Source organism: Balaenoptera physalus (assembly GCF_965194825.1).
Source record: "Balaenoptera physalus genome assembly, contig: SUPER_7_unloc_2, whole genome shotgun sequence".
Taxonomy (NCBI): domain Eukaryota; kingdom Metazoa; phylum Chordata; class Mammalia; order Artiodactyla; family Balaenopteridae; genus Balaenoptera; species Balaenoptera physalus.
Genome location: NW_028126533.1, coordinates 488,536 through 516,535, shown reverse-complemented (window position 1 = coordinate 516,535; position 28,000 = coordinate 488,536). Strand labels below are relative to the sequence as shown.

General features: G+C 41.1%; 2 protein-coding genes across 10 annotated transcripts in view; both read right to left on the bottom strand.

The window, feature by feature from the left end:
- The window catches only part of LOC309665266 (low-density lipoprotein receptor-related protein 12-like), a 146,105-nt gene that overhangs the window by 39,225 nt on the left and 78,880 nt on the right, over positions 1-28,000 (bottom strand). The window lies entirely within an intron of this gene.
- LOC309665267 (V-type proton ATPase subunit B, brain isoform-like) lies at positions 5-26,458 on the bottom strand. 4 transcript variants are annotated; one of them, XM_082478899.1, is made up of 4 exons: positions 26,285-26,458; positions 9,413-9,517; positions 8,440-8,569; positions 5-287 (listed from the first exon to the last, which is right to left on the bottom strand). In XM_082478899.1, exons 2-4 carry the CDS (start codon positions 9,473-9,475, stop codon positions 148-150), a joined length of 333 nt encoding a protein of 110 aa, XP_082335025.1. In that variant the 5' UTR covers positions 9,476-9,517; positions 26,285-26,458; the 3' UTR covers positions 5-147. The 4 variants fall into 4 exon arrangements, with proteins under 4 accessions (XP_082335025.1, XP_082335026.1, XP_082335027.1 ...); XM_082478900.1 differs by lacking the exon at positions 26,285-26,458 and adding an exon at positions 17,111-17,335; XM_082478901.1 differs by lacking the exon at positions 26,285-26,458 and adding an exon at positions 14,970-15,173.

Genomic DNA, 28,000 nt, shown 5'->3' with positions numbered 1-28,000 from the left:
GGCACAATATGTTACCTATTCTTTGTTTTTAATTACAGGGTAACACAGTAAACTCCAACACAAAGGTGGGGATGGGGGAGTGCAAAAGGAATAAAGAAAACAGAACCAGTATTTCACAAGAGCATCGAGCCAGCGATGAAGTAGCAGCTAATGCTTTGCAGAGTCTCGAGGGTAGAATTCGCTCAAGGTGCTCTGAGGGATTCTCTTCAGCATTACTTTGGGGAAGATTCGGAGCAGTTGCCAGCCAATGTCCAAAGTCTCATAGACAGTGCGGTTTTCGTAAGGACCTTACAAAAAATTGAGATTAGATGAATAAAGGCCAAGTGCTTCCAACTTATCAGCGTTATTCAAAATTTATTGTTATGGGTCTAGCACTGTGAGCAGGAAGTATAAAAAAGAAACACAAAGCAGTCAGGCCTCCCAGGACTGGATGTGACCAAATGTGGAAATGAGGGTCTAGACAGTAAGTACCCCTGGGAATCAGAGAAAAGGGAGAAAGCTCGCAGGCGAGACGTTGGGCGCGTGCGTGCGTGCGTGCGTGTGTGTGTTTAACAACGGGTGGGATCTAAAAACACTCCACGGAATAATGGCAACTAGACCCAGAGTTTTGTCCAGAGAGTAGTGAGAAAAGCAGTTTCCCAGCAACACAGGCTGACCTGAAGGAGGCTAGTACAGATACCTAGAAGGCCTTAAATGCCAATGAAGCACCTGAATAGGTCCACGTGAAAGTTTTCAAACTTGCTATTGCTATTATTATTTTTAATAGCAGCATCATTCTTATCCTGCAAATAAATCTCATTTTTTAACTAAGGAGTTAGAGTGGCTAGAGTTCTGCATTCTTTTCTCTACCAGAATAATTTTTATTTTTTTAAGATATTAAGGTTCTGCATAAATTTTTTTTTTTTTTTTTTTTTTAGAAAACCCAACAATCATATGTTCTGGGGATTTTAATAGTACTTAAAAAATGTATCACACAAATAGAAAAGTGCACAAATCCTAAGGGTGCAGCTGATGCATTATTCCAAAATAAACACATCGTTTGTAAGTATCACTGAGGTCAAAAATAGAGTTTACCAGCATTAGCAGGGGTGGCAGGGAAGAGACCAAACAAAACAGCTTGAAAGCCCTACACATGCTATGTAATAAAAACCATTATAGACTTTTTAACAGAAGGACAATCAATAAAATTAATACTAAATTTACCCCGGCAATGGCACATAGAGAGTCAGGGAGACTGGTGAAGATGCTCGCACTAACAGCCAAGGATGATGGGACAAAGGTCTGGACTAGGTCTTGGGACACAAAGAGTGGTCAGAGATCAGCAGCTTCAACATCGCCCAGGAACTTGTCAAAATACAGGCTCTCTGGCCCCACCCACACCTACCGAATCAGAATCTGCACTTCAACAAGATCCCTGGTAGATTCAAAAGCATATTCAACTTTGAGAAACACTGGCCTAAGTGTTTTTAATAGGAATGAAAAGAGAACAGGATAAGATGTTTCAAAGGAGAACAATGCAAATTAGCAAATATTTGATGACTGGAGAATAAATGAAGAGGCTTAAGAATGCCCAATTCCTGAGCTTGGGCTAACTAGGGTAATGGTCATGCCAGAGGTAGACAGAAATTGAAAAGGGAATTGCTAGGCAGGTGGTCAGTTGGGAAAAGACTTTGGTTCTCACCACGCTGAGCCAGAGAGGATGGTGGCATAAACACAGGCTTCCTAGCTGGAGATGTGGGATTAGAGCTTCAGAAAGAGGGTCAAGGCTCATACATAGCAAGTTAGTCATCAGCATAGGGGAAAAAAGCACAGAAAGAACAGGTAATTAAGCCTTTGGGAACATTAACAATTAAGAAGCAGGAAGATAAGAAATCAGGAGGATGAAAACAGAGGGACTGGGAAAGTCCAAAACCCCCAAAGCCAGAGGAGAGCATTGCAGAGAGGTTAAGAGCGAGGAGAAGTGGCAATGGAGGTAGGAGAGCAGAAGGCCGGTTGTAAGGAAGATAAAAAATAAGACAGGAGCTAAATAAATGGATAAAGAAATTAAAGGTAGAGGGGAAGGAACCAGAGGGCTAAGAACGAAGACATGGCAGGCGCTGGAAGAACCTCTTCTCTAATCAGAAGGAGAATTGTATGGAGACCAATGTAAATTCTCTCAGACTAGGAAAGAAGTCCTCAAAACTGCATATGAGGGGATTAACCAAGATGGCGGAGTAGAAGGACGTGTTCTCACTCCCTCTTGCGAGAGCCCAAGAATCAAAACTGGCTGCTGGACAATCATTGACAGGAAGAACCTGGACTTCACCAAGGAGGATACCCCACATCCAAGGACAGAGGAGAAGCCACAGTGAGACGGTAGGAGGGGAGCAATCAGAGTAAAATCAAATCCCATAACTGCTGGGTGGGTGACTCACAGACTGGCGAACATTTATACCACAGAAGTCCACCCACTGGAGTGAAGGTTCTGAACCCCACGTCAGGCTTCCCAACCTGGGGGTCCGGCTACGGGAGAAGGAATTCCTAGAGAATCAGACTTTGGAGCCTAGTGGGAATTGATTGCAGGACTTTGACAGGACTGGGGGAAACAGAGACCCCACTCTTGGAGGGCACACACAAAGTAATGTGTGCATCGGGACCCAGGGGAAGGAGCAGTGACCCTGGGGGAGACTGAACCAGACCTACCTGCTGGTGTTGGGGGGTCTCCTGCAGAGGCGAGTGGTGGCTCTGTTTCACCGGGGGGATAAGGACACTGGCAGCCGAGGTTCTGGGAAGTTCTCCTTGCCGTGAGCCCTCCCAGAGTCTGCCATTAACCCCACCAAAGAGTACGGGTAGGCTCCAGTGTTGGGTTGCCTCAGGCAAAACAACCAACAGGGAGGGAACCCAGCCCCACCCATCAACAGTCAAGTGGATTAAGGTTTTACTGAGCTCTGACCGCCACAGCAACAGGGAGGGAACCCAGCCCCACCCATCAACAGTCAAGTGGATTAAGGTTTTACTGAGCTCTGACCGCCACAGCAACAGTCAGCTCTACCCACCACCAGAGCCTCCCATCAAGCCTCTTAGATAGCCTCAACCACCAGAGGGCAGAGAGCAGAAGCAAGAAAAACTACAATCCTGCAGCCTGCGGACCAAAAACCACAGTTACAGAAAGATAGAGAAGATGAAAAGGCAGAGGGCTATATACCAGATGAAGGAACAAGAAAAAACCCCAGAAAAACAACTAAATGAAGTGGAGATAGGCAACCTTCCAGAGAAAGAATTCAGAATAATGATAGTGAAGATGATCCAGGACCTCGGAATAAGAATGGAGGCAAAGATTGAGAAGATGCAAGAAATGATTAACAAAGACCTAGAAGAATTAAAGAACAAACAAACAGAGACGACCAATACAATAACTGAAATGAAAACTACACTAGAAGGAATCAATAGCAGAATAACTGAGGCAGAAGAACGGATAAGTGACCTGGAAGACAGAATGGTGGAATTCACTGCTGCGGAACAGACTAAAGAAAAAAGAATGAAAAGAAATGAAGACAGCCTAAGAGACCTCTGGGACAACATTAAACGCAACAACATTCGCATTATAGGGGTCCCAGAAGGAGAAGAGAGAGAGAAAGGACCAGAGAAAATATTTGAAGAGATTATAGTCGAAAACTTCCCTAACATGGGAAAGGAGATAGCCACCCAAGTCCAGGAAGCGCAGAGAGTCCCATACAGAATAAACCCAAGGAGAAACACGCCGAGACACATAGTAATCAAAGTGGCAAAAATTAAAGACAAAGAAAAATTATTGAAAGCAGCAAGGGAAAAACGACAAATAACATACAAGGGAACTCCCATAAGGTTAACAGCTGATTTCTCAGCAGAAACTCTGCAAGCCAGAAGGGAGTGGCATGATATACTTAAAGTGATGAAAGGGAAGAACCTACAACCAAGATTACTCTATCCGGCAAGGATCTCATTTAGATTTGATGGAGAAATCAAAAGCTTTACAGACAAGCAAAAGCTAAGAGAATTCAGCACCACCAAACCAGCTCTACAACAAATGCTAAAGGAACTTCTCTAAGTGGGAAACACAAGAGAAGAAAAGGACCTACAAAAACAAACCCAAAACAATTAAGAAAATGGTCATAGGAACATACATATCGATAATTACCTTAAACGTGAATGGATTAAACGCCCCAACCAAAAGACATAGACTGGCTGAATGGATACAAAAACAGGACCCATATATATGCTGTCTACAAGAGACCCACTTTAGACCTAGGGACACATACAGACTGAAAGTTAGGGGATGGAAAAAGATATTCCATGCAAATGGAAATCAAAAGAAAGCTGGAGTAGCTATACTCATATCAGATAAAATAGACTTTAAAATAAAGAATGTTACAAGAGGCAAGGAAGGACACTACATAATGATCCAGGGATCAATCCAAGAAGAAGATATAACAATTATAAATATATATGCACCCAACATAGGAGCACCTCAATACATAAGGCAACTGCTAACAGCTATAAAAGAGGAAATCGACAGTAACACAATAATAGTGGGGGACTTTAACACTTCACTTACACCAATGGACAGATCATCCAAAATGAAAATAAATAAGGAAACAGAAGCTTTAAATGACACAATAGACCAGATAGATTTAATTGATATATATAGGACATTCCATCCAAAAACAGCAGATTACACATTCTTCTCAAGTGCGCACGGAACATTCTCCAGGATAGATCACATCTTGGGTCACAAATCAAGCCTCAGTAAATTTAAGAAAATTGAAATCATACCAAGCATCTTTTCTGACCACAACGCTATGAGATTAGAAATGAATTACAGGGAAAAAAACGTAAAAAAGACAAACACATGGAGGCTAAACAATACGTTACTAAATAACCAGAAGATCACTGAAGAAATCAAAGAGGAAATAAAAAAATACCTAGAGACAAATGACAATGAAAACACGACGACCCAAAACCTATGGGATGCAGCAAAAGCGGTTCTAAGAGGGAAGTTTATAGCTATACAAGCCTACCTAAAGAAACAAGAAAAATCTCAAGTAAACAATCTAACCTTACACCTAAAGAAACTAGAGAAAGAAGAACAAACAAAACCCAAAGTTAGCAGAAGGAAAGAAATCATAAAGATCAGAGCAGAAATAAATGAGATAGAAACAAAGAAAACAATAGCAAAGATCAATAAAACTAAAAGTTGGTTCTTTGAGAAGATAAACAAAATTGATAAGCCATTAGCCAGACTCATCAAGAAAAAGAGGGAGAGGACTCAAATCAATAAAATCAGAAATGAAAAAGGAGAAGTTACAACAGACACTGCAGAAATACAAAACATCCTAAGAGACTACTATAAGCAACTTTATGCCAATAAAATGGACAACCTGGAAGAAATGGACAAATTCTTAGAAAGGTATAACCTTCCAAGACTGAATCAGGAAGAAACAGAAAATATGAACAGACCAATCACAAGTAATGAAATTGAAACTGTGATTAAAAATCTTCCAACAAACAAAAGTCCAGGACCAGATGGCTTCACAGGTGAATTCTATCAAACATTTAGAGAAGAGCTAACACCCATCCTTCTAAAACTCTTCCAAAAAATTGCAGAGGAAGGAACACTCCCAAACTCATTCTATGAGGCCACCATCACCCTGATACCAAAACCAGACAAAGACACTACAAAAAAAGAAAATTACAGACCAATATCACTGATGAATATAGATGCAAAAATCCTCAACAAAATACTAGCAAACAGAATCCAACAACACATTAAAAGGATCATACACCACTATCAAGTGGGATTTATCCCAGGGATGCAAGGATTCTTCAATATACGCAAATCAATCAATGTGATACACCATATTAACAAACTGAAGAATAAAAACCATATGATCATCTCAATAGATGCAGAAAAAGCTTTTGACAAAATTCAACACCCATTTATGATAAAAACTCTCCAGAAAGTGGGCATAGAGGGAACCTACCTCAACATAATAAAGGCCATATATGACAAACCCACAGCAAACATCATTCTCAATGGTGAAAAACTGAAAGCATTTCCTCTAAGATCAGGAACGAGACAAGGATGTCCACTCTCACCACTATTATTCAACATAGTTCTGGAAGTCCTAGCCACGGCAATCAGAGAAGAAAAAGAAATAAAAGGAATACAAATTGGAAAAGAGGAAGTAAAACTGTCACTGTTTGCGGATGACATGATACTATACATAGAGAATCCTAAAACTGCCACCAGAAAACTGCTAGAGCTAATTAATGAATATGGTAAAGTTGCAGGATACAAAATTAATGCACAGAAATCTCTTGCATTCCTATACACTAATGATGAAAAATCTGAAAGAGAAATTATGGAAACACTCCCATTTACCATTGCAACAAAAAGAATAAAATACCTAGGAATAAACCTACCTAGGGAGACAAAAGACCTGTATGCAGAAAACTATAAGACACTGATGAAAGAAATTAAAGATGATACCAACAGATGGAGAGATATACCATGTTCTTGGATTGGAAGAATCAACATTGTGAAAATGAGTATACTACCCAAAGCAATCTACAGATTCAATGCAATCCCTATCAAATTACCAATGGCATTTTTTACGGAGCTAGAACAAATCATCTTAAAATTTGTATGGAGACACAAAAGACCCCGAATAGCCAAAGCAGTCTTGAGGCAAAAAAATGGAGCTGGAGGAATCAGACTCCCTGACTTCAGACTATACTACAAAGCTACAGTAATCAAGACAATATGGTACTGGCACAGAAACAGAAACATAGATCAATGGAACAAGATAGAAAGCCCAGAGATTAACCCACGCACCTATGGTCAACTAATCTATGACAAAGGAGGCAAAGATATACAATGGAGAAAAGACAGTCTCTTCAATAAGTGGTGCTGGGAAAACTGGACAGCTACATGTAAAAGAATGAAATTAGAATACTCCCTAACACCATACACAAAAATAAACTCAAAATGGATTAGAGACCTAAATATAAGACTGGACACTATAAATCTCTTAGAGGAAAACATAGGAAGAATACTCTTTGACATAAATCACAGCAAGATCTTTTTTGATCCACCTCCTAGAGTAATGGAAATAAAAACAAAAATAAACAAGTGGGACCTAATGAAACTTCAAAGCTTTTGCACAGCAAAGGAAACCATAAACAAGACGAAAAGACAACCCTCAGAATGGGAGAAAATATTTGCAAATGAATCAACGGACAAAGGATTAATCTCCAAAATATATAAACAGCTCATTCAGCTCAATATCAAAGAAACAAACACCCCAATCCAAAAATGGGCAGAAGACCTAAATAGACATTTCTCCAAAGAAGACATACAGACGGCCACGAAGCACATGAAAAGCTGCTCAACATCACTAATTATTAGAGAAATGCAAATCAAAACTACAATGAGGTATCACCTCACTCCTGTTAAAATGAGGATCATCAGAAAATCTACAAACAACAAATGCTGGAGAGGGTGTGGAGAAAAGGGAACCCTCTTGCACTGTTGGTGGGAATGTAAATTGATACAGCCACTCTGGAGAACAATATGGAGGTTCCTTAAAAAACTAAAAATAGAATTACCATATGACCCAGCAATCCCACTACTGGGCATATACCCAGAGAAAACCGTAATTCAAAAAGACACATGCACCCGAATGTTCATTGCAGCACTATTTACAATAGCCAGGTCATGGAAGCAACCTAAATGCCCATCAACAGACGAATGGTTAAAGAAGATGTGGTACATATATACAATGGAATATTACTCAGCCATAAAAAGGAACGAAATTGAGTCATTTGTTGAGACGTGGATGGATCTAGAGACTGTCATACAGAGTGAAGTAAGTCAGAAAGAGAAAAACAAATATCATATATTAATGCATGTATGTGGAACCTAGAAAAATGGTACAGATGAGCCAGTTTGCAGGGCAGAAGTTGAGACACAGATGTAGAGAATGGACATATGGACACCATGGGGGGAAAACTGCGGTGAGGTGGGGATGGTGGTGTGCTGAATTGGGCGATTGGGATTGACATGTATACACTGATGTGTACAAAATTGATGCCTAATAAGAACCTGCAGTATAAAAAAACAAACAAAACAACTAATACTAAACTTTCATTGGGTTATTTGTATGGAAATATGTTAATATAAATGTTTCAGACATTACATGAAATTCCTAAAAATCTTATATTTGTATGGAAATATGTATGGAACTATGTTAATATAAATGTTTCAGACATTACATGAAATTTCTAAAAATCTTGTATTTGTATTTGTATGGAAATATGTATGGAAATATGTTAATATAAATGTTTCAGACATTACATGAAAAAAAAAAAAAAAAACTGCATATGATGCTGTTTCTATTCATAGGAAAATAGTAATCTTACCCTGAGCAATGAAGTTCCTCTCAAACTTCTGCAGAAATTCCAAGTAAAGCACATCATATGAGGTAAGGGCTTCTTCTCCAACTACGGCTTTCACGGCCTGCACATCCTTACCAATAGCATAGCATGCATACTAAAGAGGAAAAAAGGTTTACATGAACCTTTATAAATGGTAACGGTACTCTGGGCATTATAAGTGTATTGCTGTAGCTATCTTCACAGTATTTCACATTATTTCCAAACATAATTCACATATGCAAGTATTGGAAAGACTTTATTATACAGCAGTCTCACTAAGGAAGGAGTCTTCAGGCATGCAATACATAGACATTACTAACACTCTACAAAAAATACACTCCCTCAATATATCAATGAGCTTCCATTTTGTAGAGCATTTAAAAATCACAACTTACGCAATAGGAGAAATCCATCTCTAAATTCTATTCAAAAAAAAAATCTGGGTTATCAGTAGGTTTATTTATCATTTCTACTTTAAGGTCAAATGTAGTTTTCTTTAATTATGCTTGGTATACAATCTCAGGACTATAGAAACCAAGGATTTCATAGAATATACACAGCTGTATCCCTTAGCGTTCTGGTGATTGCCTAATATGTTAAACAAAAAATTAGTTAGAATAGTCTTTCAGAAATACTCTATGATAAAGGTTACTAATAAAAACTTAATCGTCTTATGCCTTTTTTATTTAAAAACTACCTCATACAGCATTAGAGGTGGGTTTCAAGCATGTGATCTTTAATCTTTGTCATGAGCAGTTATCCTTATGAAAAAGACTGTTTGGCTCTAATGAATGTTTCTGTATTCCAGTATTCTATATTATATATTCTATATTAAAATTCTACTTTGATGGGGGGAGAAGAAAAGTGATATGGAAGAAAGACAAGAGGTATAAGACAGCAGCATGAACTGAGAAAGTATTCATTTCTTTAAACACAATCCTGGAGAAAACATACGTACCAGCTGATTAGATACATCGGCGTGATCCTTTCTGGTCATACCTTCTCCAGTAGCAGACTTCATTCACCGAGACAACGAGGGCAGCACATTAATAGGCGGGTAAATCTTGGGTAAAAGGGGAAAGGGGAAAATATTATATTTAAGTACAAAATTCAAGCTTTACTGGTAGTAAAGGAGGATTTTGAAACTCATTTTTATTGCTTAAATTGCATAAAACTGCTACATTTGTTTCCTAGATGATTCCTAATATCTCTTCCTGGTAAGAAAAGGAAGTAAGAAACATTTTACAGGTTAAGATTTCTTTTTGAGAATCAAATCCAAAAAGTAAAATCTACAAAACAGTACAAGATTCTATTAAAAAACTGAATTTTCAACATCTGCCTACAATAGCAAATCCAAATGGTCTTCTGAACTCTGACTCATAAAATCACACATAAAAAGATTAACAATAATTTCATCTAAAAGCTGATATCAGAAGCTGGCATCTACTAAAGAACCGATAAAAAATCTGTTTTTGATTATTCAGTCATAAAAAAGAATGAAACCTTGCTGTTTGCAACATCATGGATGGACCTTTACGGCACTATGCTAAGTGAAATAAGCCAGACAGAAAAAGATAAATACCATATAATCTCACATATATGGGACCTTAAAAAACAAACAAAAAAATGTCAAGCTCACAGATAGAGAACAGACTGGTGGCTGCCTGAGGCAGGGGATGAGTGAGCCAAATGGGTGAGGGAGGTTAAAAGGTACAAACTTCCAGTTATCAAATGAGTAAGTCATGGGGATGGAACTTTCACAGCATGGTGACTATGTACGTTAATAATACTGTATTGCATATTTAAAGGTAGCTAGAAGAGTGGCTCTTCAAAATTCTCATCACAAGAAAAAAAGTGCTGTAACTATGTGAGGTGGTGGATGTTAAGTGGACTTATTGTGGTGATCACTCTGCAACATATACAAACATCAAATCATGACATTGTACACCTGCGACCAATGTAATGTTACCTCAATTATACCTCAATTAAAAAAATTTTAACAATAAAAGACAAAGAAAAAACTCTGAAAAGTCTGTTCTTGTATTAATAACAAAAGTGTGTGTGTTTAACAACGGGTGGGATCTAAAAACACTCCACGGAATAATGGCAACTAGACCCAGAATTTTGTCCAGAGAGTAGTGAGAAAAGAAGTTTCCCAGCAACACAGGCTGACCTGAAGGAGGCTAGTACAGATACTTAGAAGGCCTTAAATGCCAATGAAGCACCTGAATAGGTCCACGTGAAAGTTTTCAAACTTGCTATTGCTATTATTATTTTTAATAGCAGCATCATTCTTATCCTGCAAATAAATCTCATTTTTTAACTAAGGAGTTAGAGTGGCTAGAGTTCTGCATTCTTTTCTCTACCAGAATAATTTTTATTATTATATATATTATTAGTATATGTGACCTGGAGGGAGTCACTCACTCTTTGAGACTTTGTTACAGGGAAGAACCAAATCTGACTACACGTTGCATCTGTTTCTTTGACTTTAACCTTTGCCTTCCGCTGCTTTTGTTCACTAAAAGGATACTGTCTGTACATAATGGCCTGCCTCGGGGAACCCTGTTCCTCTGCCTGAATGTTAAACCAAAGTGCCTTTGTTCAGGGAAACATACAGACTCTGTCCACCTGTGGATGGCTGCAATTAAAAAGAAATTAACACATCCCCTCCCTGAGGCTGGCCATTCCAGGGGATATTCGCAAAACTTATGGCCCTTTTACTTTACCTCCTCATCTCCTCCCCATCTCTGTGCTATAAAACAAACTGGCATCCAAACCCCGATAAGATGGTTATTTTGAGACTTTAGTCCGCCGTCTTCTCGGTCTGCTGGCTTTCCGAATAAAGTCGTATTCTTTCCCTCAATGCGTCATCTCTGATTTATTGGCCTGTCGTGCGGCAAGCACAGCAAGCTTGGACTCGGTAACAACCTTAGTTTATCCGGATGCGGGTGCTTTGTACCAGGTGAACTCTAAAGTTTTCCCTTCTGTAGATAAGTTTACCTCAACACGTTCCAGAAGGTAAAAGAATAATCTCTCCTTCTGCTTGATTAAAGTAAGCAAACATCTACCTAAAGTGCACTTAAAATATTTGCTTTCCAGACATTTATGTAATATATTCCGCCATGAAAATCTCAAGTTGTGGTCAATGTGTTGGAAAAAGTATGCACTTAATCAGTATTTCCAGTTTGGGTTTATGGCCTCTTGGTGGAAGCAACTCAGGAGAGTCAAAAGCAGAAAGAGATAACCATCTCCGTGTGTCCCACCACCTTCTCCTACAGCAAGAGGGAACCCACCTGCCCCATGGCTGAGCACAACTACACCACACAGGAACTCACAGCGCCTGGCCCTGAAATCATCCGAAACCCAGGGCCAATGCAGATCTGTGAAACTGGGTCCTAAATGCTGCTTTTAATTGACATGCTTTTGTTATCTGTCTTGTTTAGACAGCTGCAACGTAAGCATGATAGAAACATTGTTGAAATCAAGTATTTTTCAAACACATTGCTAAAGTTATAAGCTTTTACTTTTTTTTTTCCCTCCTGCTTGAAATATTATTAATCTAGGATGGAACACAGGTCACCCTTCCTGTGCAGCAAAAGTACAGCTCAAGTTTCTCAATACTCTTTCTTTCCCAATCTTTCTAAATGATCAGGAAGAAAACATTTTAGAAGACATCTGGGAACATATCTTTTGCTGGCAAAGATGTTGAAAACAGAGAAAAAGTCAGAAAAAAATTACTTCCAATGACATCAAGACCGTATTTTGAAATTGTTACCGACCAGGGTTCTTGGCGTCCTTAAACAATAAAAATTGATCAAAGGCCAGACAAGAAATTCAGTCAAGGCTTTATTGGGGCCCCTGCTGCAGCAGGGGGGAGCGAGAACAAACAACAGGGAGCGAGAACAAACAACAGGTTCCTTTGCTTGCGTGCTCCCTAAGCGGGGGCGAGCTTGCTGCTTATAACCTTATAACCTTTTTGGCACCAGGGACCGGTTTCATGGAAGACCATTTTTCCACGGACCGGCAGGGGGTGGGGTGGGGGGATGTTTCAGGCAGTAATGTGAGCGATGGGGAGCAGGAGATGAAGCTTTACTCGCTCCCCTGCCACTCACCTCCTGCTGTGCAGCCTGATTCCTACCAGGCTGCGGCCTGGGGGTTGGGGACCCCTGTTATATGGCGTGAGGGCAGGGGTGTGTCCAGGGGTCGGGCCAGAAGGGTGGCTTAGGTGGTTTGCCCACCGCTTAGGTGGTGTTGTGTGCAGGGGGCACGTGCAGTACCCTGCTTTTGCTCTGGGATCTTCAAAAGTGGCAGTTGGGTTTTTTGGTCTCTTTGTATCTTTTGTCCAGAATTTGCCCCAACTGGGCGTGCACGTCGTTATTTTTAGTCCCATACAGTTTCTTTGTTATTTTGTTGCTCGAGGAGAGGTGTGTCGAGGTGCAAGCACTGCAACACTGCAGCAAAGGGCCCCAGGTCCCAGCAAAGGGTCCCAGGTCCCAGCCTGTCTCAAAATCAATCTATGGCTGTTGAAAACAATACTAGAACACTGCAAATAAAAGTATGTTATTTGATACATGGCACAAATTTAGTTCTGACAAATGAATTGGCTTCTAAACTTCAAGAGTAACACAAAAGAAGAAAATGAAGTATGGTCAGTGTTATTAAGGAATGCCTCAAAGGAGTGCTGGGTAGTGGGCATATTCTATTAGCAGCTTCAAGGAATTAAATAAATTAATGAAATTAAAGGAATTAAAGTATTTAACTGTGAGTCTAGACTGTTTCAGGACTACTGGGAGAATAGCACTAACCCAGTGGCCTCCTGTATATGTTGAAAATAGTAATATGCAAATTGGGTCATTTGTACAAAATTTAGGAAGATTTCTCATTAAGAAGTTCCATTGACTTAAAGTGATCCCAATATGTGTTTAGTTCAACATTAAACTACTTCAAATGGTAGGGAATTCCTTTAACCTACTGTTATGTTGAAGCCCTAACCCCCAGTACCTCAGAATGTGACTGTATTTGGAGAAAGGGTCTTGAAAGAGGTGATTAAGGTAAAAGGAGGCCATTAGGGTGGGTCCTAATCCAATCTGACTGGTGTCCTTACTAGAAGAGGAAATCTGGACACAGAGAAGCACCAGGGAAGTGTGCACACGGAGGAAAGGCCATGTGAGGACACAGCAAGAAGACAGTCATCTGTCAGCCAGGGAGAGAGGCCTCAGAAGAAACCAACCCTGCCAACACCTCGATCTGGGACTTCTAGCTACCAGAACTGTGAGAAAAGAAATTTCTGTTGTTTAACCATCTGAATGTGGCATTTTGTTACTGCAGCCCGAGGAAAATAATACTCTTAGCTTCTGGATTGGCCTGTGGTGGCCTTGCTGAGTGACTTGGATCAGTGAGTCCCTTACGGCTCAGCCACAATCCGTTATACTCATGACCCTCAGGGTCTCACAAGGTTTGTATGCTAGGTGGGTGCCACGTTCGCTACCACTCTCTAAGTCTGCCTTATTTCCAAAGTAGTTTAAGTTTCTCCTCAGACCATCACTGACCAGTCTAGTTCTGGCAAGCAGAAGGCACTCGGTGGCATTGTGGAAATTCAGGAAGTTTTCAAGTTTAATTGTGTCTGCCAGTTGAATTCCCGGAAGAGTATGTGTCTGAGAAGGACCACGATGGTACCTCCTAGCTAACTCAGACCATCCTTAACCACATTCCACACCGTCCGTGCCTAACAGACACTTGTTCACTGACTCAATTTTCAGGGCCAATTGGTCATTTCTAGGCCTTTCCATTCTTTCTAGCGCAGGCTCCTTGTTCTCTCCTGTAGAGAGGGCCAGTCCAGAGGGGTCCTCTATGAGCCATCGCTCTTAAGGACTCAGGGAAATTACCCTGAGTCCTTAGTTTTGAAATGTGGCATCATTTATTTTTGAAATGTGACGGATTAAGCGCCTTACTAGGGAATGACCATTTCTTAGGTAATGAATGAAGGGCCTTGGTCGTGCCCTCCTCGGGAGCAGAGCCTCCAGAGCTTCAGAAGGACTTGGTGTGTTCTGTCCACCTTAGCGCAGGACCATGCTGGTATTTTCATGTAAGAAACTAAGGGTGTTAAATCAGATCATCTTATTAAAATAATAGAATATAAGATTGAAGGTAAGAAAGACTGAAGGAAAGGAAGAAAAAAAATCAGAACCAAAAGAGATAACAGTGATAACATCGCAGGCCTGAGTCACCATCCTGAGAAAGGCTTGCTGGTGTCTAGGCACCTGAAATTTGGGAGGGCTTTCACCACTCGCAGAATTGATAAGAGTGGCTCACTGCTGCCTAAGATGTTTATGCAAACAATGTGGTTGGTGCTGAACACTTGCTTTCCTTCTGGAATCTGGGATTTTGATATGTACCAGGGAGAGGGTGCCTACATGACCATCCCCCATAAAAGCCTGGGCTCCTAGGCTGAGGCTAAGCTTCCCTGGTTGGCAACATTTCACACATGTTGTCCTCATGGCTGGAGGACTTAAGCGTGTCCTGTGTGGTTCCACTGGCAGAGGACTCGAGGGAGCTTGCCTCTGGTTTCCTCCAGACTTTGGTCCACTTGCCTTTTCCTTTGTTGACTGTACTTTGTGTCCTGCTGCTGTAATAAATCACAGCTGTGAATATAACCCTAGGCTGATTCCTATGAGTCCTTCCAGTGAATCATGGAGCCTGGGAGTGGCGTGGGGGACCCCAATACAGGGGTGATCACGGAGAACTGCCAGAGGCAAAGAACCCAGAGTGGAATGCAGCCTGGAGACATTCCCTATAGGACACAAGTCACCTCCATGAGAACTGCACAGAACAAGCTCTTAACATAGCGTCCTCCTTTCCACCTGTCACAGATGGGCCTTTCATAATAACAGGAGATCTGTTCTGCATTTCCACACTTTCAAGTAACAATCACAGGTCACAGGAAGACGCGTGACACAACATACTTATATATTCCAAGCGCTTTATCTAGTAACAGGGCAACTCTACGAGGCTTTCTCAAGATTTGGCTCTTTCGGTGATTTCATTGCTTCTGAGAATGAGATTATTATCTTGTGCTCAATAAAACATACAAACAGATAAATGTGTTAATGTCTGTACTAACTGTTAGATTTGGGTAGACTAGTATAGGCTATGTGTGGTAGGGTTAATTCTTAGATTTGCCAAAGTCCAAAAGAAGAGAACCAGGTAAGCATCAAACTTCACACTTGTCATCACAAGAAAAAGAATGTGTAACAATGTGAAGTGATGTTTGTTAACTAAACTTATTGTGGTAATCATTTCACAATATATACATACATCAGATCATTACGTTGTACACTTTAAACTTACACAATGTCATGTGTCAATTACGTCTCAATAAAACTGGAAAATAAATTTCACGCTAATGGTAGACATCTTGAACAAAAATTCCATTTTTAAATAATTTGTGAGGAAGAGTGAAAGCCACTGAACAACTAAACCCTTCTGAGACATTCCGTATGGATTTTTAACCTCTTTCAAGAGGCTAACTGTCCATTTTAATATTAGGGAGAAGTAGACAATCCTGCAACAGTGGAATGAAAAATTCCTCCATTCGACATTTTCTTCTCAAATCAGAATATTTAGATTTATCCTACACTATGTTTGTAAGGGAAACATACTTACTACCACAAGATTTTGCTCTCATTTATGCAAAAAATAGTAGCTCTCTTACAGTGTTTGTCACAATTCCGATTTCAGAGGAAGTGTTAAATAGGATTTAGCCAAATATGTTTAAAAATAGGTCAAGATCGGGACTTCCCCGGTGGTCCAGTGATTAAGACTTTGCCTTCCAATGAAGGGGGTGCAGGTTCAATCCCTGGTCAGGGAGCTAAGATCCCACATGCCTCAGGGCCAGAAAAGCAAAACATAAAACAGAAGCAATATTGTAACAAGTTCAATAAAGACTTTAAAAATGGTCCACATCAAAAAGCTCTTTAAAAAAAATATATCAAGATCACACAGCTGTTTTTAAACTAATTGTGTATTTAAAGCTGTTTTGGTAGTTTTAGTGACAAAATAGAGATGCTTTTTTCTCAGCATTTTAAATTTGAGTTAGCAATACTGTTAAACCAAAATGATTAGGGTCATACGGTTCACACTGTAATTTCAAAATTAACTCTTACACAAGAGAAGTTAATCTTAGAATAGGAAAAAGAAATATATATTTGAAAACTAAGTTTAAGTAAATGTGAAATAAGTCCTTTGCAACATATAATTGCCATTTCCTAAGAAAAGTAAAAGGCTGTGTGTTAGTCAGAGCAGGGGTAAGACAATTCTCCATGGGTTTCTCACATTTCTGCACATCTTACAAACAGAAGCACCGACAGCCCTTTATTCTCAGCTATCTTTCCAAGGATGTTTAGATAGAAAACAGCCTTGTAAGATAATGTCTTCTTCCAGAGGTAAGGGCAAGCATGCTTACCTCCCAAAAGACTCTGATTCCCTGAACTCTTGTATTATAACCCACTGTGTGTGCAGGCATCCATCTGGGCCTGTCCACACAGTCCCTGTGTGACTCAGGGTCAAGGAGAACCAAGGCAAATATTCGGATGCCCATGCTGGCTGCAGTGGTTTACGAGTAACCAAGTAAGTAATAGAGTCCTTTGTTTCTGACCCATAAGTCTTCTGTCTTCTACCTGCATCCATGGAAAACGGCAGCTTAACTTGTTGCAAATAGGGCAAAATCTCAGATACTCCAAAGTTCTGGATGGAAAGATTAAAGTTCATCTCTCAGAAGACTTACTATAGAATGCATATGAAAAGGTCTATGACTAAATAATCTATTTATTTCAGGTCACTATGCAAACATTTATATATTTTAACATATTGATCTGCTCAATATGTTCAAATATATATGTATGTTTGTGCTCTTTTGTTTTTTATTGATGCATGATTAGAAATTCTTCTTTGTTTCCTTTTAAAAAATGGTATGTATTGCATTGTTTTTTGATGGAAAATAACAGTGAAAAAAAATGTAGTCTGTGGTCTCACTAGTCAGAAAATCCCTGGTGACATAAAAAATAAATAATAGACAGAGGCACACTTGGCTAGAAAATTCAAATAGTACAGAAAAGCTTAAAGAACACAGAAGCCACTCTTTCCAACCCAGCACCAACTTAACCATTTTTATGGTTTATTAAAATTGTCTGGGCTTCCCTGGTGGCGCAGTGGTTGAGAGTCTGCCTGCTGATGCAGGGGACACGGGTTCCAGCCCTGGTCTGGGAAGATCCCACATGCCGCGGAGCAACTAGGCCCGTGAGCCACAACTACTGAGCCTGCGCGTCTGGAGCCTGTGCTCCGCAACAAGAGAGGCCGCGATAGTGAGAGGCCCGCGCACCGCGATGAAGAGTGGCCCCCGCTCGCCGCAACTGGAGAAAGCCCTCGCACAGAAACGAAGACCCAACACAGCCAAAAATAAATAAATAAATAAATAAATAAATAATTAAAAATGAATATCTGCTTAAAAAAAAATTGTCTTTTACTTCTGCGTTTACTGCTTCCCATAAATCCTTTCTTTTCAGATTTTCTGGTAGGAAACTCCACAATCTAAGACAGAGAAGGCATCAGGTTCCTGGTTTAGGCACGGCGGCCACCATCCCTCTGCCATGAGATCCTTCTCATCATTAACAATGTTCTAGGGAAGCTGCAGCTTAGGTTCCAGGCACTGGGGGAAATGTAAGCAAATACTTCCTCCTTCCTCTTCCCAACAGGGAAGTGTGCTGGGCCCACAAGACTCCAGTCCCTGTCACCTGGGGACACCCTCCCCTTTTCTCTTCCAAAAGGGAAAGAGAAAAAGATCTACCATGGCCATAGTTAATCTTCTGAAGAGCAGATCAGGAGCTTATTTTTGCTTTAACCATTTAGAAGCAGGATCAACTGAAGTCACTATTGTGAACTGATTACCATTCATTTTTAATTAAAATGAGACATAATAAAAAGCATGCATCTCGTTAACTATATGTCACATTTGCTCAGCTCTAAATTTTGCTACACCATATTCTATTCATGTAAGTTCAGTCTTTGAGTTTGTTTCTGCAGTAAAATTTCCACCTACATAAAATTTTACAGAATTGAAGAAACATGTTATGTGTACAGCCAGATCTTTATCATTTCGAAATGTTTATATCCATACTTCAGTATGCTTTGATGATCTTATTTTTAACCTCAGAGTACAGGTTGGACTCTTTAGATATGCAGATTAATCTATGATCTTGTGATTTCAGAGTCACAGGCAATGATGGTATCATTCACCAACCAATTGCTAGTGTCAGGAAGCAGACTTTTCTTCTGCCCTATTAGGTTTAGTAATTAGGGGCCTGCAAATTAAAATGACAAAAGATAGTTTAACAGGAGAAGAAGTTTATTCACATATATGGGAGCTAACAAGAGAAGTAACTATCTCACTAAATGTTTAAAGTTAGAGGTTTATATATCTAACTTAGCAGAGAAAAGGAAAGTGGAAGAAAGGACTTCTATTCTTTTAGAAGAATAAATGAACGATAAGTAATTTTGTGATTATTTTGTGTCTGCACGTTCAAGGGGTCTTTCCTTCTTCTATGCGAATCTCCCCAGAGAGGGGATTTGTGGTAGGTTTACTCTTGATTTCTCTCCTGGGAGTAGACCTGTCTTGAAGAGGGAATCATAGAAGCCTCATTTCTCAGAAATGTCTGCTTTTAGTCAAATAAGGAAAGCTCTTTCTGCATCTGTTGATTCCCAAATGTTTTGAGATTAAAATAATCTCCATACAAACTCTGAGGGTCCAACTGGGTCTCTAGGCATTCCTCCCTATATGTCCTCACTTGTAATGCTGTGAGGCAGTGCCTACTCTACCTTGTACAGATAAGGAAACTGGCTCAGAAGGACTCAGTTACCTGCCCCCGGTGAACAACTAGCCAGTTTCAGAGCTGGATTATTACAAGGGACATCTGAATCCATAGCCCAGCCTCTTAGCCCTTTGAGACATGATCACTCAAGAGATCTTAGAGGGCTTCCCTGGTGGTGCAGTGGTTAAGAATCCACCTGTCAAGGCAGGGGACACGGGTTTGAGCCCTGGTCCGGGAAGATCCCACATGCCGCAGAGCAACTAAGCCCGTGGGCCACAGCTACTGAGCCTGTGGGCCACAACTACTGAAGCCCACATGCCTAGAGCCCGTGCTCCGCAACAAGAGAAGCCACTGCAATGAGAAGCCCGTGCATTGCAACGAGTAGTCCCCGCTGGGTGCAACTAAAGAAAGCCCATGAGTGGCAACACAGACCCAACACAGCCAAAAATAAAATAGAACAACAACAACAAACGTTTAAAAAAAATAAGAGAGATCTTAGAGCTCATGTGATCCAACCCTCTTTATGCTATTGAAGAAATTTGTTTACGTCACTGTCAATCACTAAATGGGGGGTGTTGGACAATTTTCTCAGCCCATTTGTGTCCCGGTTTTTCCATCTGTAAAATGATTACAGTATTCACTTCAGAAGCATGCTTTGAGGAACAGTTCCAGGCACATAGTAAGTGCTAAGTATCTGCTCTTATTATTATTTACTTTATAGACATCAACACATTCTTATAAAATATTCCAAGACTAAGTGTACAGAGTAAAACATGTAAATCATCTCTTACCCACCTGCCCACCCTCTTCCCAGGGGTCACCATCAGTGGATGTGTTTCTAGTCCTTTACCATCATAGTCATACATATTTTTAATCTGTGCACTCATGAGCTGTCTTCATGCATTTTAACAGAAATGGAATCATATTTTGCAAATTATTCTCCAACCTCCTGTTTCCATTTAAACCACTCAAGTCTTATAGATCTTTCCATGTCAGAACATCTCAGTGTTGCTCATTCTTTTTTAACAGCTGCATGGTGTTATACTGAATGGACTTAAAATGATGTACCCTTCTGATACTGATAAGCTTCTAGGCAGTTGTGGGGCTTTTGGTTTTGTTTTTCTCATGTAGCTAGACAAGCTCTTAGTGATTAGACATGTGGAAAAGCTAAAGAGAGCATGTTGTTCTAGAAAAGTTCACATTAATATACAGCAGAGACTCTTCTCTCATGATCAGCTTCGTGTCTCTCCAGCTCTGATGGATAATATCATCTAAACAAACATTTGGGTTTTTTTTTTACCCATTTCTAGTGGGGCTGCACTTTTGGTTCCCTAACAACTTGCAGCTTCTGATCTGGGCAGAGTGAAGAACAAAAATAAAGGTGATGGTGGAGCTTGTGCCTAGGACGACACCCACTGGACTGAGATAATGAAACAGCCACTGAATGAGGCACGTTTGACCCTGGGGATGTCAGAGGTTTCTAAGGGAGCTTTTAATGGGCTAGTATCACAGGGTCACTTTTTAAAAACAGGTTCTACTTAAGTTGGACTGCATCTTTCTGCATATTTCTTTCTACCATCCTAGTTTCCTTCCAAACCAACGGGATGACAGACCATGCTACAATAACATGAACATGTCGGTTTACATGAGGGAGTAGGGAGTTTACCGTTATCTGGGGAATTCTGAAATAGAGACTCCTGGAGGAACTATTTCTACCTGAATGTTTTGCACATTGCTAACTAATCACTTCTTAACTGCATGAGAGAGGAGTTTTTCTATGTACCATTTCAAATCAGAATCCGATGGTATTTTACCATTAGGCAACAAAAGATCATCAGTTTCCAAAATTTAGTGAAATTTACAATAATTGAAAAAAATTTTTGTGCTAGCAAAAGTATCCAAGAGAGAAGAATCCAAGCCAGGAGCAAATATATTATCAAATTATTCATGAAATAATAATGATAATGATGTTGTGTGTTTGTGGAGAGTTTCCCATAAATGACGCCCTGAGCCAAGCACTTGGCTTAGATCACCTCACTTAATTGTCTCGACAGCGTAATCACTCTCACCTAAATATGAATTCAATCAGTCTGACTGGTTGAAATGCAAGGAAGAGTTCACTGATGTTCCCTGGTTTATAAAGAAAAGTGCTTGTTATTACTTCTCTTCTGGATTACTTCACAGACATTAGTTCGAAGTTTTAGAAGAAAATTCTCCATTTTAGTTTAGCAGATCTTCCCATGTTTTTATCATGTGTTAGCTATAAAAATTTCAGAAATGCAAATATATAATGTAATATAATATACTCTTTACAAATAAGTAAAAGCAAAGATTTATCTCATTCACAAAAATGCTAAAAAAGCAAGATAGCAGAATTAATGCTTTAAACTTAACACCTGACTACTACAGGCTACTACAGATGAATAAACGTCTATAGAAGACAAAGTACAGGGACTCCCCTGGTGGCGCAGTGGTTAGCAGTCTGCCTGCCAATGCAGGGGACACGGGTTTGAGCCCTGATCCACGAAGATCCCATGTGCTGCAGAGCAACTAAGCCCGTGCGCCACAACTACTGAGCCTGTGCTCTAGAGCCCGCAAGCTCTGCAACATGAGAAAGCCACCGCAATGAGAAGCCCGCGCACTGCAACGAAGAGTAGCCCCCGCTCGCCTCACTATAAAGAAGGACTATATGATGAACAGCATCAAATTTATAATCACTGGGCAAACCATGAGGTACGATTTGAAATATACTAGAAATGGTCAGTGTCTTTCAAAATATCCCTTCTAGTCTTCCCCATAGTGTCGAAGGGGCCACCATGGCATTGAAATATTGATTTACTGTGAACCTCAAAGACTTTTCAATCTTAAGAAGTGTCTTTCTGAAATGGAGCTACCCTTTGTGGCATTCTTTTTTTAAAAAAATTAATTATTTTTTAAAATAGATCTTTATTGGAGTATAATTGCTTCACAATACTGTGTTAGTTTCTGTTGTACAACAAAGTGACTCTTTTAAGTCAGGGTCTCTCATCCGTTTATTCATCCAACAATATTACTTGAACCACAATTGCCAGCAGGCGCCGTGTAAGGCTCTGAAGAGGATGGGAGACAGAGGCAGAGCTTTCCTAGGAAAGCTCACATTTTCACCTCCTTTATTCTCACCTGAGAGCAGCTGACACAGAAAGAGCAGGAGAAAATGTTGATGTCTGAGTAAGTAAGAGGGAAAGGACAGAACACTCTCTTTGACCGCCTTACTATGAGCTGCCATGGGCTGGCTCTGTGGACAGAACATAAAACATGTGGCAAGATTGTGCTGGGGTAAGTGGTTTCTACATGGACTATTTCTAAGACAGTGTTATGCTCTTACAATTTCTCACTTTCATTGTATAACTGTCTCTGCTCTGAGTACATTTCAGAGAAAAATCTTAGGTGAGCATTCAAGTAAAGCAATGAAAATGTACTGCAGTGTGATCAAGCGGGTATTTTAGCGATTTATAATTATGCCTCTAACATATAAAATGCTCTACACTTCACAAGTTGGACTTGTTAGGAGGCAGATAAATTCATGAATGTGTGCAGTCTCTATTATATTTCTATCCTGGACTATTTTTCTTAAAGATTTTTATAGCTGCATAGGAGGTGATTTTAAGAAAAATACTTTTTTCATGTTAAATACTCACTACAAATATTGTAGGAATATTCAAAGATAGAATTCTTCTGTTCACCTCCTGTCTTGAAGAAGCTTTTACTTTGTGTTTTTGAGTGACATAAAGTCTCTTTGACTTTGTGTTTGAAAGTGACATAAGTGTGGTAGGTGTCCTGATACAAGGATGGCATTTTCGGTTCCGTGCCTGTCTCTCAAAGGTTCAATGAAGCACAGAGGAGCAGGTGACTTCCTTACTGTTTCTGTGTGGGCTCTGCCTGTCCCATCACTGAGTCTGCCTGTCATCCTCGTGCAGATGGGCAGGCAGTTTACAGGCCCCATGGGGTCTGTGTCCTGGCTTCAATGTTGGACCCATTAGGAGAGCCCTGGGGGACCACATGAGTTGCCCGCAGGGTCCTACCTGAGCTCAGGAGAGCAAAGGGGGAGATTGAGGGCAGTGAGAGCTCTCAGCACCGCTGCCCCTGGGCTCCCTCCCCGGAGGTAGTGATGAATGCCCAGACCTAAGAGCCTTCTGTCCATGTTTGCTGCACATATAAACTTAGTGAGGCAGTGATGAATTTGTGGAGAAAACAATATTTTTTTAAGTCCAAAGAACTAAATTAGAGTTCCTGACCTGTTGTGATTCCAACTTTGTATACATCTCTTAATCTCCATGAACCTCCATTTTTCTGTGCAAAAGAGAGGTAACAGTGATTGCCCTGACTACCTCCACGATGGAAGATGTATTGGTGTTTTACGTACAATGAAAAACTATACAGGAGTTCCATGGCCGATGGTTTGTAGAATGAGGCAAGGTAGAATAAAAACAGTGACAGAAGGAACAAAAACAGAAAGACGGGGTGTTCTTTTCTTTTAAACAATAATGAATTCACTGAGGAGTCTGAAAAGTTCCAGGAGCTGGGTGCTGCAGAGCCCAGCGGACACCATGGAAACCTCAGCAGGATGTCCAGTGTTTCAATGTTGCATCACCGTTAACTAATAGGAAGCCAGTTTCCTCTCCCTAACTTTCGGAGAACTAAGGCTTGTATATTTTGGAAAATAAGGTTGAAAATGAGAATAAAGAGTGAAGATGATTGGATTGTAAATTTTTTTTTTAATTTCCTATTTTCCTGCTGCCTCAACACCCAGGGGACCAGGTGCGTGGGTGTGCCCAGGCTGGTTCCTGCCGCAAGATTCCCTTTTTGCCCTCCCCGACTGTGACTTAGACATTCCAAGAAACAATGAAATCTCCTCAAGCCTTGTTTCTGCTCCACCCAGACTTGCCCAAGGTCCTCACTCTCTCTCGACTCCCCACCTGCTAGGTGGCTGCTGAATGGTGAGGTGCGCCCTGTCTTCTCCTCTAGGACCTGTGAGTATAATAAACCCTGTAATTTCTTCTGCAGAAATATTGCAGTGGCCCTTAAAGACCCTACAAGGGGGACTTACTCCCCCATTTACAATGATGCTGGCAGCAAATGGAATTTTAATTCCAAATGTATGTAGTTTGGGAAAGCTAGATGATTTCCTATACAGACTATCTAGAAGGTTCTGTTGGCTCCTAGACACCCAATAAGCTATTAGAGAGTCTGCTTCCTGGACCTTGGCTCACAATAGCTCAGTTTCTCAGGCCCCATCTTTATTTTCATTCTCCCCATTTACACTGGCGCTTATGACTGTCAGCCATGGTTTATGACTAATAAAACCCTATTGTGTAAAATGCACTAGAGTGAGGACCTTGCACAACAGGTGATTTAGGCATAAGAAGCTATCCTTCTGCTATATTCTTTTAAAATACTGAATCATTTTTTAAAACATGAATTACAAGCTGTCAGGGATGCCAGTCATGTACACGCAGATATGCAACTAAAACTGTGCAGGTGTATCCCTCAGATTGTTTAGTGCTTACAATTTATTTTTGAAAGACATTTTGTGCTAAGTGAATGTAATTTAACATATAATTTTGGTATGTTTTACGAAAGGGACAATCATACTTCTCATTATTATCATTTAATTAATACGAAAATAGTTTGGCTTTTGCTCAATTTTGAATGTGATTTTTAAATCTCATTTTATTAATTTAGATGAACTATAGAACTATGGGGGCTTCCCTGGTGGCGCAGTGGTTGAGAATCTGCCTGCCAATGCAGGGGACACGGGTTCGAGCCCTGGTCCAGGAAGATCCCACATGCCGCGGAGCAACTGGGCCCATGAGCCACAACTACTGAGCCTGCGCGTCTGGAGCCTGTGCTCTGCAACAAGAGAGGCCGTGATAGTGACAGGCCCACGCACCGTGATGAAGAGTGGCCCCCGCTTGCCGCAACTAGAGAAAGCCCTTGCACAGAAATGAAGACCCAACACAGCCATAAATAAATAAATAAATAAATAAATAATAAATAAAATTAAAAAAAAAAAAAGAACTATGGTATATCATAGTATCAGCAATTCAGAAATCCTCAATGCAGTTTAACTTTCAACCTGTTCCAAGAGGATTTAAGGGCATCATAATGTCCCAGGGCTGTAAAAATTTGCTTGTGGATGTAGTAACCATACGCTTATCTCACATACAACTTTTCAGTCTTAGAATTAATGGTTTTTGTGAATTAAAAATTATTCTGCAAAAATTAGCATAACTGTCCTTGCCTTTAAGCATCACTCTGGTGAGCTGGTATTAGGAATAATGAGAAGAAACTTGTATCAACCCTGCCCCCCACCACTGGTTAAACTACAATATGCTCTATACACCGTGAATCACTTCTTTTAAGAACGTTATCTTATGAGATGGCAGGTGCTTATATCTGGAAATGTAGAAAATACTTCACTCACAACGTTTACGGAGAATAACTGATGAGGAAACACCCAAGGCAGAGACAAATGAGACGGAGCTGTGCGCTCAGGGATGCACGGGCTGGGATGCAGGAACCGAAACTAGCACCAAGTGGCCCCTGACCTGACGTGATTCTGCAGGGAATTGCAGCAGATACGTTTGCTGGGAAATCAGGCAACTCTCAAGGAGAAGGAGGCTGCAGATTTGTAATTTAATAACGAGGAATTTAAACTGTTGCCACAAGAGGAGGGGCATCTCTGGTAGAGCAAACCACCATGCAGAGGCCTGGACTTGGAAGAAGGCGGTACGCTCTCCGGACAAGCAGGATGCTGGGCGGAACTTGGCTGAAGTTTAGGAAACAGGATGGTGAGAAGAGTCTGGGGAGTCAGGTCAGGGCCACTCTGTGAGGGGCCCTGAGTGTGAGAGTAAGGAAGGGAGACCGCAGTCCCCAGGCAACGGGGTGCCCAGGGAGGCACGGGGGAGAGGGGGGAATATGCCCACCTTCTCTGGGGGAAGATGCCTCCCCCCTCCCCAGGCCCCACAGGGGTGGGAGGCGAGGCTGGGGGATTTGCTTCAGAACACAGACGGGAATCTATTGTTATAGACTGTATCTGAAATGAAGAAAATTAGTAATCAGTAATGAGTTAAAATAGAGATCATTTCATTTGGAATTAGACAAATCCTTAAAAGGTGCTACATACACGTGGAAGCTCATTTATCTTCTGGTGCTGAGTCAGGTTTTGGTTTTAGTTTTGTTTGTTTTCCCTTTTTTCTAACCAGCCACAATGAAATCAGGGCTGGGGTAGAGTTCTCAGTAGCAGTGACTGCATTCCGGAGGGAGGGGCAGTGAGCAGGGTCTCACCTCCTCGCCTGGATGCAGCTCACCGAGCTCTCAGGGAGGAGGGCGAGCTCCCTGCCGTCTTCCACGGTCCCGAGCCCTCGTCCTTCTCCAGCCCGAGGTCAGAGAGGTGAGCGGTCCCTCCTTCCTCAACGGCACAGCCCTGCCTTCCCCTCCTCAGGAGTGTCTCCTGGGATGAGCCCTGGGTGTGGGGCCCTGAGAGGCTGCCCCCGGCAGCTCCCTGCAGTACTAAGGGCTCCTCCCAGCGTTTGCCAGCAGCTTCCGTGCTGGTGCTTGTTAGGGCCGCTGGGCTGGGAGGACGTGACCCACAGAAATGTGTCATTTAGTGAATCCACAAAGTGGCATCACTCAGCCCGGGTTGTTAGGATCACATCCAGATGGCCCTCAGGAAACATCTGATAGAAATTGGTAAGTGTAGGTCACCTGAAATGCACCTAGAGAGAGGAGATCCTGGGGCAGGGCAGGGCTTAGGGGACCGGCAGAGCCAATGATAGCCAGACACAGGATAAGATAAGGCCTGGGTGGGTCAACAGGGAGACATTAGATGAAGTCATTAAGGGAGCTCAGGGTCAGGTCTGGTTTCTAACTGTGATACTAATTTTTTATCAAATCAAATCCTGGCCATGTACTTCCTATGTGGAGTGAAGGCTGCCTTAGAAACTGGCATGTTTTTATATCTACAGTACTTCTCTCACTTCCTGAACAAGTATTGGCCTGCGAGCACGTCAGTACCCTTTATTTTTGTGGGGTGTCCAGGCATGCAGTGTTCCATTTCCAGTAGCATTGGGAGAGACTGACACCACCCTCAGCAGAGGGAGCAGAGCTGTGTTTGAGGGGAAGCATCTCCAGTTATACAAGGTCAATTGGTTCTCTGTAAAAAGTGACAGTGTCCACGTGCAGTCCTAAGGGCCCTTTTATCCATCACACGTGACAGGTTGGCAGAGTAAAGACTCTTTTCTTCCAGCAGTGACGAGAATATGTTCCTGTTTTGATTTAAGTACATAACCAGAAACAGACTAAAAAGGCATTATAGAAACTATAGAAATGAGTCAAAGATCTACAACAACCAAGCGAACGCACCATCAAAAAAATGTCACATTTAAAAGGGTAGGAAACCTGTGGCATTTTTTAGTCACTTTTTAGTGCAGCTTGAGGAAAGTGGCAGCCAGATCCCCAGCCCCCTTTTGCAAACCTGAGAGAGAGCAGACTGATCTGCAATGTTCTAACCTGTCTGTGGGCTGCCTAAGGATTGGTCTTTTGACACCTAACTCAGAGTTCAGACAAACAAAAATGGCTCAGATCTCAGAATAAGGGAGCCATGGGAAGCAGCGGGTATGATTTGTAAAAACGGTTGCAAA